At 37.2% G+C, this 13,593-nt stretch overlaps 1 protein-coding gene across 1 annotated transcript in view; it reads left to right on the top strand.

Annotated features, from left to right (window-relative positions):
• Window positions 1-514: 514 nt before the first annotated feature.
• Window positions 515-13,593, top strand: part of MRPS14 (mitochondrial ribosomal protein S14) — a 28,590-nt gene continuing 15,511 nt past the window's right edge. The window contains exon 1 of the mRNA XM_059936912.1: window positions 515-583. Coding sequence (XP_059792895.1) covers window positions 539-583 — 45 coding nt within the window. The 5' untranslated portion in view covers window positions 515-538. The remainder of the gene's footprint in view (window positions 584-13,593) is intronic.

Raw genomic sequence — 13,593 nt, 5'->3', positions numbered from 1 at the left:
GGAACTATAGCATTGCCATTCTCAGCATGATCACTATGACCTTTATAGCAGAGAGAAGGAGAGATTTGCAAAATCCACAGGAAGGAGGACAGAGAAGGAGGAGCTGTCCATACTTGTAGGTTTCTGGCAAGTAGCATCCTAAACTAATGGAGGATACAGGACAAGTAGGTTGAGCGAGAAGAATTTGGGGCAAGAGAAATTGGTAACAATGTACTGCTAAGTAGGGGAGGGTGGAAAAGGAGGTGGGTGAGGACAAAGGTAATTTAAGAGGGTGTGTAAAGCGCTCAGGAAACGAGGAATAGGTAAGGACAGTCAGACTCCACTATCAGTATCACAGCCCCATTCTCAGACAATTAATTTGCCCATATTCCGTTGAATACCGCGAGAACGTACATCCAATTAACTACCCCCTCCTTCCTGTACGCTAAAGACCCTCCTGCCGCCCCGCCCCCTGCGGCCCAGGTCCCGCCCCTCGTGTCCTCGCTGTATCCGTCAGCGTCAATAAAGTTGCAGCGGTTTGACATTTGCGGCGGACAACATGGCGGTCTCCACGCTCGGCGCTCTGCTGCGGACAGTCCGGCAGGTCTGGGCCACGCCCTTATACCCTCCTCCCCCTCTCCTCTGAACCTCCAAACCCACGGGTCCCCCACTATTCTGCCAGCTGTAGCGCCCAGTGCAGACCCGTCTCAGGGTTTTCCCTCTGCCCACTTCCCTCCTCCGGCCTGCTTCAGGGAGGGGCCGAGCTGCAGATGTAAATTTGGTATTCGTAAGCTTAGAGCTGACTGGCATTGAAAGCTACAGATTGACGCCAATTTATAAGGAGTGTAGGTGGGGAGAGAAGGTGTCCGAGGAATGAGGCCCCAGAGCCTTCAATGTTAAGAGAGCCGAGCAAAGGAGACTTGAAAGAAGCAGAGCGAGGGAGGAGAGCGTGGTGGCCCGGAAGGGCTCCAAGAGCAGGGAGCGGGCAACTCTCTCCTCAAAGTCAATTAAAAGAAGAGCTGAGAATTGCCTGTTGGGTTTAGCAGAGTGGAAATTGTTGGGACCTCGATCATAGCCGTTTCGATGGCGTGGTGGGTGCGATAGCGTTCACGACGGAATAGGAGGAAAGAAATTGGAGACTACGAATATAGACAAGCCTTTGAAAACGTTTTGCCGCAAAGGGGAGCAGAAAAATGGGTCAATAGCTGGAGAGGAGGTGGGTTAAGAGTGGGTGTTATGTGTTATTTTTTTTTTAACGTGACAGGAGTAACTGCATGTTTTTGTGTTAAAGGGAAAGATTCTGTAAAGTGGGGAAAATGGATGATGTAGGAGAGGGAAGAATTGCTGGAGCTGTACCCCTGTGTAGGCAAGAGGTGATGAGTTTCGTGTTCAATTGTTTGGTCTTAGGAACATAGTTAATCGGTAATAGCGTTGTCCAGTAGAAATAAAATGCCAACCACATATGTAACTTAAAAGTTTCTAAGTGGCCACATTAAAAAAAGTAAAAAGCAGATGAAATTAATTTTATTAAAATATTTTATTTAACTAGGTGTGTCAAAAATATTTCAACATGTAATCTTATAAACGTGATGTGTAAGATATTTACATTCTTTTCTCATACTAGATCTTCAAAATCAGGTTTGTATTTTACACTTAAAGCACATCTTAGTTTGGATGCTAAATTTTCCACCATTAAAATGGAAAATGTAGGCGCTTCCCTGGTGGTGCAGTGGTTAAGAATCTGCCTGCCAACGCAGGGGACATGGGTTCGAGCCCTGGTCCAGGAAGATCCCACATGCCGCAGAGCAACTAAGCCTATGCACCACAACTATTGAGCCTGTGCTCTAGAGCCCGCAAGCCACGACTCCTGAAGCCTGGGCACCTAGAGCCCATGCTCTGCAACAAGAGAAGCCACTGCAATGAAGACCCAATGCAGCCAAAAATAAATTTTAAAAAATAAATTTATTTTTTTAAAAAAATGGAAAATGTAGTCCTACCAAAACACTAAAGTTAATGTTTATCTTGCTTCAGTTTAAATTTTTTAATTAATTAAAATTAAATAAAATTAGGAATTACGTTTCTCTCGTTACATTTCAAGCGCTCACTAGCTGTGTGTGGTTAGTGGCTACTGTATTGGACAGAGAAGATCTTTAATAACAGGATGGAGTGTAGTACATGTGATTACAGATGCTTTTTTTAAATTTATTTTAATTGAAGTATAGTTGATTTACAATGTTGTGTCAATTTCTGCTGTACAGCAAAGTGATTCAGTTATACATACTTTTTTTTTATATTCTTTTCCATTATGGTTTATTATAGGATATTGAATATAGTTCCCTGTGTTATTCAGTAGGACCTTTTTGTTTATCCATTCTATATAATAGTTTGCATCTGCTAATCCCAAACCCCCATCTGTCCCTCCCCCTTGGCAACCAGAAGTCTGTTCTCTATATCTGATTACAGGTGCTTTTAATTTCATAATTAAAGAGAAATTGAAGTCATCAGCTAAACGTGGGGATGTGGGAGCAGGTGTCAGAGATTTGAGGAAAGGCAAGATGGTGTAAAATAGTCAAGAGTAGATCGGAAGAATAGTGGCAAGAATTAGAGCCAGTACAGTGAAGTGAGAGAGGGACCAGGGAGTTGAGGGTGTATGAAAGACGACATTGTATTTACGGACCACGGAATTCAGGCTTACTAAGGCTGGGTAAGCGGGAGATAGGAAATCAAAAGCTGAGAGACAGTGAAAAGCTGGTAGGAACAATGGATTAAAAGTCTCAGAGGAGCTGTTATTAGGTGTTAGAAGGAGCAAGCTAGAAAGAAGTGATAGAGAAAGAGATACACACAGCTGAGACAATGGAGGGCTTGCACCTACTGGTAATAAAAGACCTAGGGCGTGGAAGTGAATAGGTAAAGAAGAGTGGAGGACAAAAATCACTGGAGGAAAAGAGTTCAAGGAATGGAGAGATCACAGTGTAATTTCATGTGTGTTGAGGTCACCAGGAGTTATGACAGGAAGAGTATTGGAGAGAGCGACAGTGAGCCAGCATTTACAGTGAGTGAAAAACGAAAGGGAATGGTGGGGGCAGTGGTGACGGGTGGTGGGAGTATAACCCAATGGCACGAGAGCCGAAGCTTCCTTTCAGGAAGGAGGGACAGTCTGGAAGCGGCAGCAAAGAGCAAGGAAGCTTTCTCCCACTCGTGGGAGAAAAAAAGAGCTACGGGGAAACTATCTGGGATTCAAGATTCTCTAGAGCAAATATCTGAAGGAGATGTTAAGGAATTGAGGATTTAGAAAATTTCGACAATGGTAGACCATGAGTTGAAGAGGGCCCAATGGAAGAGTTTTAGGAGGTGAAGAGGGGTGAGAGAGAGGGGCAGGATAGGATAAGTACAGAACAGAATGCAATCTTAATATATAAAGCACTGTTATAAACTGGTAAGAAAATACTGACAATAGAAATGTGGGCAAAGGACATACACTATTTACAGAAGAAATTACTATAATAGACCAATAAATGTTTATTTTAAAAATGTATTGCTTTTATAGTCAGAAAAAAAGTTGTGCAGAAAGAATGAAAGGTGTTTTATTTTGTTTTCTTAAATAAGTAGAAACCTATTAGGAGATGGTAGAGAGGAGGTTGATTAGGAATAGTCTGGAAAAGAATTGAGGGGAAAAATGTTTAATTTCGTTTTCTAATTTAACTTTCAATTGCATAGATAAAAACAAACCTTGCATTGACCCTTAATGTGAATTGTTTCTTTCAACCAAAATGATCTCCTCAGACCTTACCACTATATCTTGTTCATTTCCTCTTTTTTTTTTATTTCTGAGATATACATTTTAAAGTAATAATAGAATTATGACATAACATTATACCAGAACATATAAGATTTTTAGAAATTTCATGTAATGTCTGAAACATTTATATTAACATATTTCCATACAATCATTTCCTCTTTTGATTTGGAAAAACTTCACCTTCTCTCCCTTCCTTTCCATGATGCTCATTTCCAGCCACAGTGACCACGTGTTCATTTGACTCAGTTGTGTCAAATCGATATTGAAATTTCCTTCATGCTGTCTTATTTCCAAAAAGCAGATTTTAGAGTTGTTGTATTTCCCCATGAGACTTCGAAGCATTGAAGATGCTCAGTTTATCTTTTGTTAATAGATTGAAAAAACATTTTCTTTCTAATCTAGTATTCTCATTTTCAGCTTTATATTCTGTATAATGCTGTACATATTTGTTTCTAAAACAGCAGTTATAAGAGACCATCATTATTTTCTATAGCTGCAATTTATATATATATATATATTTTTTTAAGTATCCCTTTCATATTTCAGTCATTAAACACTTCCTGCCCCCTTATTAGAAATTAATTTAGCTCACAATAGAGATACTGTTTGTTAAACTCTTTTAGCAGATGCTAAGAAAATCCTGTCAAAGTAAAAGCTACTGAAGTCAAATTCTTCAAGGTGTTTTTCTTAAACTGTTTTATTTATTTATTTATTTTTTAGCATCATTATTGGACTATAATTGCTTTACAATGTTGTGTTAGTTGCTGCTGTATAACAAAGTAAATCAGCCATAGGCATACATATATTCCCATATCTCCTCCCTCTTGTGTCTCCCTCCCACCCTCCCTATCCCACCCCTCTGGGGGACACAAAGCACCGAGCTGATCTCCCTGTGCTATGCGGCTGCTTCCCACTAGCTATCTATTTTACATTTGGTAGTGTATATATGTCCATGCCACTCTCTCACTTCGTCCCAACATACCCTTCCTCCTCCCCATGTCCTCAAGTCCATTCTCTACATCTGTGTTTTTATTCCTGTCCTGCCCCTAGGTTCTTCAGAACCTTTTTTTTTTTAGATTCCATATATATTTGTTAGCATACAGTATTTGTTTTTCTCTTTCTGACTTACTTCACTCTGTATGACAGTCTCTAGGTCCATCCACCTCACTGCAAATAACTCAATTTCGTTTCTTTTTATGGCTGAGTAATATTCCGTTGTATATATGTGCCACATCTTCTTTATCCATTCATCTGTCGATGGACACTTAGGTTGCTTCCGTGGCCTGGCTATTGTAAATAGAGCTGCAATGAACATTGTGGTACATGACTCTTTCTGAATTATGGTTTTCTCAGGGTATATGCCCAGTAGTGGGATTGCTGGGTCGTATGGTAGTTCTGTTTTTAGTTTTTTAAGGAACCTCCATACTGTTCTCCATAGTGGCTGTATCAATTTACAAACCCTCTTAAACTGTTTTAGAGACTTTACTCACATCTTTTTTTGTTTTTAAATAGTGGCTTAAAATGACAAAAGCCTTAAGAGTTCAACCTACTGTAAAGGAAATGCTGTAAGAAACTTAATATCTACTGTTGAATAAATTATGACAGCAAAGGGGAAAAAGAAGACAAATTGGGTTTAGAGGCATGGAAAACAAACAAAAAGAAATATAACTTAAAATGCAAAAGTCTTAATGGCCTGTGATGATCCAACTTTCTTTTTTTTTTTTTTTGAGATTTATGTCTTTATTTAATAAATTAATTTTGACTTTCCATCATAAAAATAACCATGCTACTTTAATTGTCACAGGCTGATGAAAAAAGAACTGAGCTGGCTGACTTAATACACAAATGATGCACTCATGCAAAGTGAAAGCCAAATGAATCATGGCACCGGTATAAATGAAGCTTTACAATAGTTCAAATAGAGGAAAGTAGAGAGAAAACTGAGTCATTACAGGTCTCTTGGTATCATAGGTTGAACTCAAAAGAAGCTAGGCAAAGCAGTCACTTTTTTCAGATTATTGACAGATGTGTTTGTGTGTGTGTGTTTATATGACATATCAGCTTGCAAATATTCTCCATGAAGGACTTTTGTTAGGAGCTTTTTAAAAAAATAATTATCAATATTATATTTTGGAGAAAACCATTTTTAGATGAGTTGGACCAATTAAAATAATCAACTGATGGTTTCAACTGAGTAACCTGACAGAAGGAAAAATTATGGTAATGATAATGATTGTGAATCAAAGGACTGTCCATCATGCTCAAAATCAAATATTTAGGTCAACAATTGAGACATAAAATACATAAAAGCATCTTATGCTTTTATAATTACATGTATAAATTGTAATTAAATCCAACATTGGCTACTTAGTTTCAGCAAAATTTTACCACTTTTACACTAAATTAATGTTTCTTATTTGAATTTATCTGGTGATCTTGTTTTTATCTAGCTTGTTAAATTTGATTTCTTCTTATGGTTTTTTTTTTTTTTTTCACACACACACACTGTATTTTATTTTTACAAGAGATAAATAGACTGACACCAGGCATTGTACATGGATGACCACAACAAAAGCAACAATGATTGCAATTACCAAACATGAAACACACTCATACTATGTCATAATATTGACATTCAGTCCAGTAATCCTCCACTGTAACAGCTCCTTTACTTTGCAGTGAAAATTGATTTGTATATTCTTTGCCTCTGAGTCCTTGTGGGATTTTTTTTTTTTTGATTCAGACAGAAAGTCACAGAAATTATACTCATCCTCATCAGTTCACTCAGTCCCATGTAATTAATTTTTTTTTCATCTTGATATTTTGTTAGCACTTTTATGAGTTCATCAGTTTTTCATTAGAGTTCTGAAAATGCTTATTCATTCAGTTCAGCAGTACAGTCAGTTACCAGAAACCTGTACTTGTCAGAGTCTTTTCCATGAATTTCTTGAAGATGAAACCCTTTTATAGGGACATATTTGCAAAATCATCAGAGTACACCCAGAACTGTCTGTAAATGACAAAAGACTTAAAAATGACCACGGTTAAAGATTTGATGAAAGTTCATAATAATGCAGTTGACAAGAAAATTAGTTATTTCTGAGATATACATTTTAAAGTAATAACTAGGATTATTACTTATAACATTATACCAGAACATGTAAGATTTTTAGAAATTTCATGTAATGTCTGAAACATTTATATTAACATATTTCCATACATATTTCCATACAAATACAAATATAAGATTTTTAGAAATTTCATGTAATGTCTGAAACATTTATATTAACATATTTCCATACATATTTCCATACAAATACAAATATAAGATTTTTAGAAATTTCATGTAATGTCTGAAACATTTATATTAACATATTTCCATACAAATAACCCAATGAAAGTTTAGTATTAGTTGTTTTGTTTGTTTTTTTTATACTGCAGGTTCTTATTAGGCATCAATTTTATACACATCAGTGTATACATGTCAATCCCAATCGCCCGATTCAGCACACCACCGTCCCCACCTCACCGCAGTTTTCCCCCCTTGGTGTCCATATGTCCATTCTCTACATCTGTGTCTCAACTTCTGCCCTGCAAACTGGCTCATCTGTACCATTTTTCTAGGTTCCACATACATGCATTAATATACGATATTTGTTTTTCTCTTTCTGACTTACTTCACTCTGTATGACAGTCTCTAGATCCATCCACGTCTCAACAAATGACTCAATTTCGTTCCTTTTTATGGCTGAGTAATATTCCATTGTATATATGTACCACAACTTCTTTATCCATTCATCTGTTGATGGGCATTTAGGTTGCTTCCATGACCTGGCTATTGTAAATAGTGCTGCAATGAACATTCGGGTGCATGTGTCTTTTTGAATTACGGTTTTCTCTGGGTATATGCCCAGTAGTGGGATTGCTGGGTCATATGGTAATTCTATTTTTAGTTTTTTAAGGAACCTCCATATTGTTCTCCATAGTGGCTGTATCAATATACATTCGCACCAACAGTGCAAGAGGGTTCCCTTTTCTCCACACCCTCTCCAGCATTTGTTGTTTGTAGATTTTCTGATGATGCCCATTCTAACAGGAGTGAGGTGATACCTCATTGTAGTTTTGATTTGCATTTCTCTAATAATTAGTGATGTTGAGCATCTTTTCATGTGCTTCGTGGCCATCTGTATGTCTTCTTTGGAGAAATGTCTATTTAGGTCTTCTGCCCATTTTTGGATTGGGGTGTTTGTTTCTTTGATATTGAGCTGAATGAGCTGTTTATATATTTTGGAGATTAATCCTTTGTCCGTTGATTCATTTACAAGTATTTTCTCCCATTCTGAGGGTTGTCTTTTCGTCTTGTTTATGTTTTCCTTTGCTGTGCAAAAGCTTTGAAGTTTCATTAGGTCCCACTTGTTTATTTTTGTTTTTATTTCCATTACTCTAGGAGGTGGATCAAAAAAGATCTTGCTGTGATTTATGTCAAAGAGTGTTCTTCCTATGTTTTCCTCTAAGAGTTTTATAGTGTCCAGTCTTATATTTAGGTCTCTAATCCATTTTGAGTTTATTTTTGTGTATGGTGTTAGGGAGTATTCTAATTTCATTCTTTTACATGTAGCTGTCCAGTTTTCCCAGCACCACTTATTGAAGAGACTGTCTTTTCTCCATTGTATATCTTTGCCTCCTTTGTCATAGATTAGTTGACCATAGGTGCGTGGGTTTATCTCTGGGCTTTCTATCTTGTTCCATTGATCTATGTTTCTGTTTTTGTGCCAGTACCATATTGTCTTGATTACTGTAGATTTGTAGTATAGTCTGAAGTCAGGGAGTCTGATTCCTCCAGCTCCATTTTTTTGCCTCAAGACTGCTTTGGCTATTCGGGGTCTTTTGTGTCTCCATACAAATTTTAAGATGATTTGTTCTAGCTCCGTAAAAAATGCCATTGGTAATTTGATAGGGATTGCATTGAATCTGTAGATTGCTTTGGGTAGTATACTCATTTTCACAACGTTGATTCTTCCAATCCAAGAACATGGTATATCTCTCCATCTGTTGGTATCATCTTTAATTTCTTTCATCAGTGTCTTATAGTTTTCTGCATACAGGTCTTTTGTCTCCCTAGGTAGGTTTATTCCTAGGTATTTTATTCTTTTTATTGCAATGGTAAATGGGAGTGTTTCCATAATTTCTCTTTCAGATTTTTCATCATTAGTGTATAGGAATGCAAGAGATTTCTGTGCATTAATTTTGTATCCTGCAACTTTACCATATTCATTAATTAGCTCTAGCAGTTTTCTGGTGGCAGTTTTAGGATTCTCTATGTATAGTATCATGTCATCTGCAAACAGTGACAGTTTTACTTCTTCTTTTCCAATTTGTATTCCTTTTATTTCTTTTTCTTCTCTGATTGCCGTGGCTAGGACTTCCAGAACTATGTTGAATAATAGTGGTGAGAGTGGACATCCTTGTCTCGTTCCTGATCTTAGAGGAAATGCTTTCAGTTTTTCACCATTGAGAATGATGTTTGCTGTGGGTTTGTAGTATATGGCCTTTATTATGTTGAGGTAGGTTCCCTCTATGCCCACTTTCTGGAGAGTTTTTATCAGAAATGGGTGTTGAATTTTGTCAAAAGCTTTTTCTGCATCTATTGAGATGATCATATGGTTTTTATTCTTCAATTTGTTAATATGGTGTATCACATTGATTGATTTGCGTATATTGAAGAATCCTTGCATCCCTGGGATAAATCCCACTTGATCGTGGTGTATGATCCTTTTAATGTGTTGTTGGATTCTGTTTGCTAGTATTTTGTTGAGGATTTTTGCATCTATATTCATCAGTGATATTGGTCTGTAATTTTCTTTTTTTGTAGTGTCTTTGTCTGGTTTTGGTATCAGGGTGATGGTGGCCTCATAGAATGAGTTTGGGAGTGTTCCTTCCTCTGCAATTTTTTGGAAGAGTTTGAGAAGGATAGGTGTTAGCTCTTCTCTAAATGTTTGATAGAATTCACCTGTGAAGCCATCTGGTCCTGGACTTTTGTTTGTTGGAAGATTTTTAATCACAGTTTCAATTTCATTACTTGTGATTGGTCTGTTCATATTTTCTGTTTCTTCCTGATTCAGTTTTGGAAGGTTATACCTTTCTAAGAATGTGTCCATTTCTTCCAGGTTGTCCATTTTATTGGCATAGAGTTGCTTTTAGTAGTCTCTTAGGATGCTTTGTATTTCTGCGGTGTCTGTTGTAACTTCTCCTTTTTCATTTCTGATTTTATTGATTTGAGTCCTCTCCCTCTTTTTCTTGACGAGTCTGGCTAATGGCTTATCAATTTTGTTTATCTTCTCAAAGAACCAACTTTTAGTTTTATTGATCTTTGCTATTGTTTTCTTTGTTTCTATTTCATTTATTTCTGCTCTGATCTTTATGATTTCTTTCCTTCTGCTAACTTTGGGTTTTGTTTGTTCTTCTTTCTCTAGTTTCTTTAGGTGTAAGGTTAGATTGTTTACTTGAGATTTTTCTTGTTTCTTTAGGTAGGCTTGTATAGCTATAAACTTCCCTCTTAGAACCGCTTTTGCTGCATCCCATAGGTTTTGGGTGGTCGTGTTTTCATTGTCATTTGTCTCTAGGTATTTTTTTTATTTCCTCTTTGATTTTCTCAGTGATCTCTTGGTTATTTAGTAACGTATTGTTTAGCCTCCATGTGTTTGTCTTTTTTACGTTTTTTTTCCCTGTAATTCATTTCTAATCTCATAGCGTTGTGGTCAGAAAAGATGCTTGATATGATTTCAATTTTCTTAAATTTACTGAGGCTTGATTTGTGACCCAAGATGTGATCTATCCTGGAGAATGTTCCGTGCGCACTTGAGAAGAACGTGTAATCTGCTGTTTTTGGATGGAATGTCCTATATATATCAATGAAATCTATCTGGTCTATTGTGTCATTTAAAGCTTCTGTTTCCTTATTTATTTTCATTTTGGATGATCTGTCCATTGGTGTAAGTGAAGTGTTAAAGTCCCCCACTATTATTGTGTTACTGTCGATTTCCTCTTTTATAGCTGTAAGCAGTTGCCTTATGTATTGAGGTGCTCCTATGTTGGGTGCATATATATTTATAATTGTTATATCTTCTTCTTGGATTGATCCCTGGATCATTATGTAGTGTCCTTCCTTGTCTCTTGTAACATTCTTTATTTTAAAGTCTATTTTATCTGATATGAGTATAGCTACTCCAGCTTTCTTTTGATTTCCATTTGCATGGAATATCTTTTTCCATCCCCTCACTTTCAGTCTGTATGTGTCCCTAGGTCTAAAGTGGGTCTCTTGTAGACAGCATATATATGGGTCTTGTTTTTGTATCCATTCAGCCAGTCTGTGTCTTTTGGTTGGGGCATTTAATCCATTCACGTTTAAGGTAATTATCAATATGTGTGTTCCTATGACCATTTTCTTAATTGTTTTGGGTTTGTTTTTGTAGGTCCGTTTCTTCTCTTGTGTTTCCCACTTAGAGAAGTTCCTTTAGCATTTGTTGTAGAGCTGGTTTGGTGTTGCTGAATTCTCTTAGCTTTTGCTTGTCTGTAAAGCTTTTGATTTCTCCATCAAATCTAAATGAGATCCTTGCCGGGTAGAGTAATCTTGGTTGTAGGTTCTTCCCTTTCATCACTTTAAGTATATCATGCCACTCCCTTCTGGCTTGCAGAGTTTCTGCTGAGAAATCAGCTGTTAACCTTATGGGAGTTCCCTTGTATGTTATTTGTCGTTTTTCCCTTGCTGCTTTCAATAATTTTTCTTTGTCTTTAATTTTTGCCACTTTGATTACTATGTGTCTCGGCGTGTTTCTCCTTGGGTTTATTCTGTATGTGACTCTCTGCGCTTCCTGGACTTGGGTGGCTATTTCCTTTCCCATTTTAGGGAAGTTTTCGACTGTAATCTCTTCAAATATTTTCTCTGGTCCTTTCTCTCTCTCTTCTCCTTCTGGGACCCCTATAATGCGAATGTTGTTGCGTTTAATGTCGTCCCAGAGGTCTCTTAGGCTGTCTTCATTTCTTTTCATTCTTTTTTCTTTAGTCTGTTCCGCAGCAGTGAATTCCACCATTCTGTCTTCCAGGTCACTTATCCGTTCTTCTGCCTCAGTTATTCTGCTATTGATTCCTTCTAGTGTAGTTTTCATTTCAGTTATTGTATTGGTCATCTCTGTTTGTTTGTTCTTTAATTCTTCTAGGTCTTTGTTAATCATTTCTTGCATCTTCTCAATCTTTGCCTCCATTCTTATTCCGAGGTCCTGGATCATCTTCACTATCATTATTCTGAATTCTTTTTCTGGAAGGTTGCCTATCTCCACTTCATTTAGTTGTTTTTCTGGGGTTTTTTCTTGTTCCTTCATCTGGTACATAGCCCTCTGCCTTTTCATCTTCTCTATCTTTCTGTAACTGTCTCTATAGCTGCAATTTAACGAACATATAATATTTGCTCTGGTTTGGGAGAGACTAGAGTTTCTAGTGGCCTATACTCTCTGTGCCTGTACTGTCAGTAAGAATTGTAAACTCTCACCATGTAAACATGTGACAATGAGGAGCCTACTATTTTATTACTGGACAACTCATGCTAAGAAATATTAGGTCAATGATAATTTCAAATTATCGTTTTGAAATAATGCTTTGACCCAGCAGTTCTGCTTCCAAGAATTTATCCTACTGATACATAGAAATATATATGAAATGATTTACATAAGACATTATTCATTGCAGCATTGTTTATAATGATAACTGGTGAGGTATGGTCTAGCTGTCCACCAGTAGGTCACAGGATAATAAATCATGATGCATCTGTGGGGAGGAAAAAGTAACTGCTTTATCTTCTTCTAAATTCTCAACTGGGACCCTTGTAACAAGAGAATAGCATACAAATTTGTAAGTTTTACCCAACACGGGAAGTTTCATAGGGAAATGAAGACCCAAAGAAGTTAAACCTGAGTGGTTTTGTGCTAGGTTTGATGAAGCCTGGAAAGTCATGGGGAAATGTGATAAGATGAAAGGTATGGGCTAAGTGTAGAAAACTAAGGGAAACTTAGCAAGGCCTGTTATTCAGATTCTTCTCAGTGTCCCTCAGGCTTCAGAGATAAAGATGCTTCTTTCATGCCCTGGCTATAGGGAGGGCACCTCTCACATAAGGGTCTTATGACCTGTTTCAGGGGAAGGTCAGAAAGTCCTTCTTGCACCTGCTGTTTCTCAAATTCCATTTGCTTGAAATAGTCAGTATGCCAAAGGAGCCATATTTTGAGGTGTCTCCTGAACCTGGTCACATCCATATAGTGGAATATTATGTGACCTAAAACAACGTGGAAGCTTTTTGGCATATGGATATGGAAAGATCTCCAAGATGTATTGTTAAATGTGAAAAAAGGGGGTAGGGGAAGAAACATGGGAATGGGCGTGTGTACATGTATTTTATAGGCAAAAATCTCTGGAAGGCTGCACAAGAAACTAGTAACTGGCTACCTCTGGAGGTGGGGGTGTGGTCACTTGGCTGGTGAGGGACGAGGTGGGAGGGTGAATCCACTGTATGTCTATACTTCTTTAAAATTTTATTTTTTTATTGAACTATAGTTGATTTCAGCAAAGTGATTTGGTTATATTTGGTGTGTTTTATATATATATATATATTTTTCCAATTCTTTTCCATTATAGGTTATTACAAGATCTTGAATATATTTCCCTGTGCTATACTGTAAATCCTTGCTTATCTGTTTTATATATGCTAATGTGTATCTGTTAATCCTATATTCCTTATTTATCTACCTCTCCTTCCTCCTGCCCTGTTA

Source organism: Balaenoptera ricei, chromosome 1, assembly GCF_028023285.1.
Source record: "Balaenoptera ricei isolate mBalRic1 chromosome 1, mBalRic1.hap2, whole genome shotgun sequence".
Lineage (NCBI taxonomy): Eukaryota > Metazoa > Chordata > Mammalia > Artiodactyla > Balaenopteridae > Balaenoptera > Balaenoptera ricei.
This window is presented reverse-complemented; position numbering and strand designations above follow the sequence as displayed.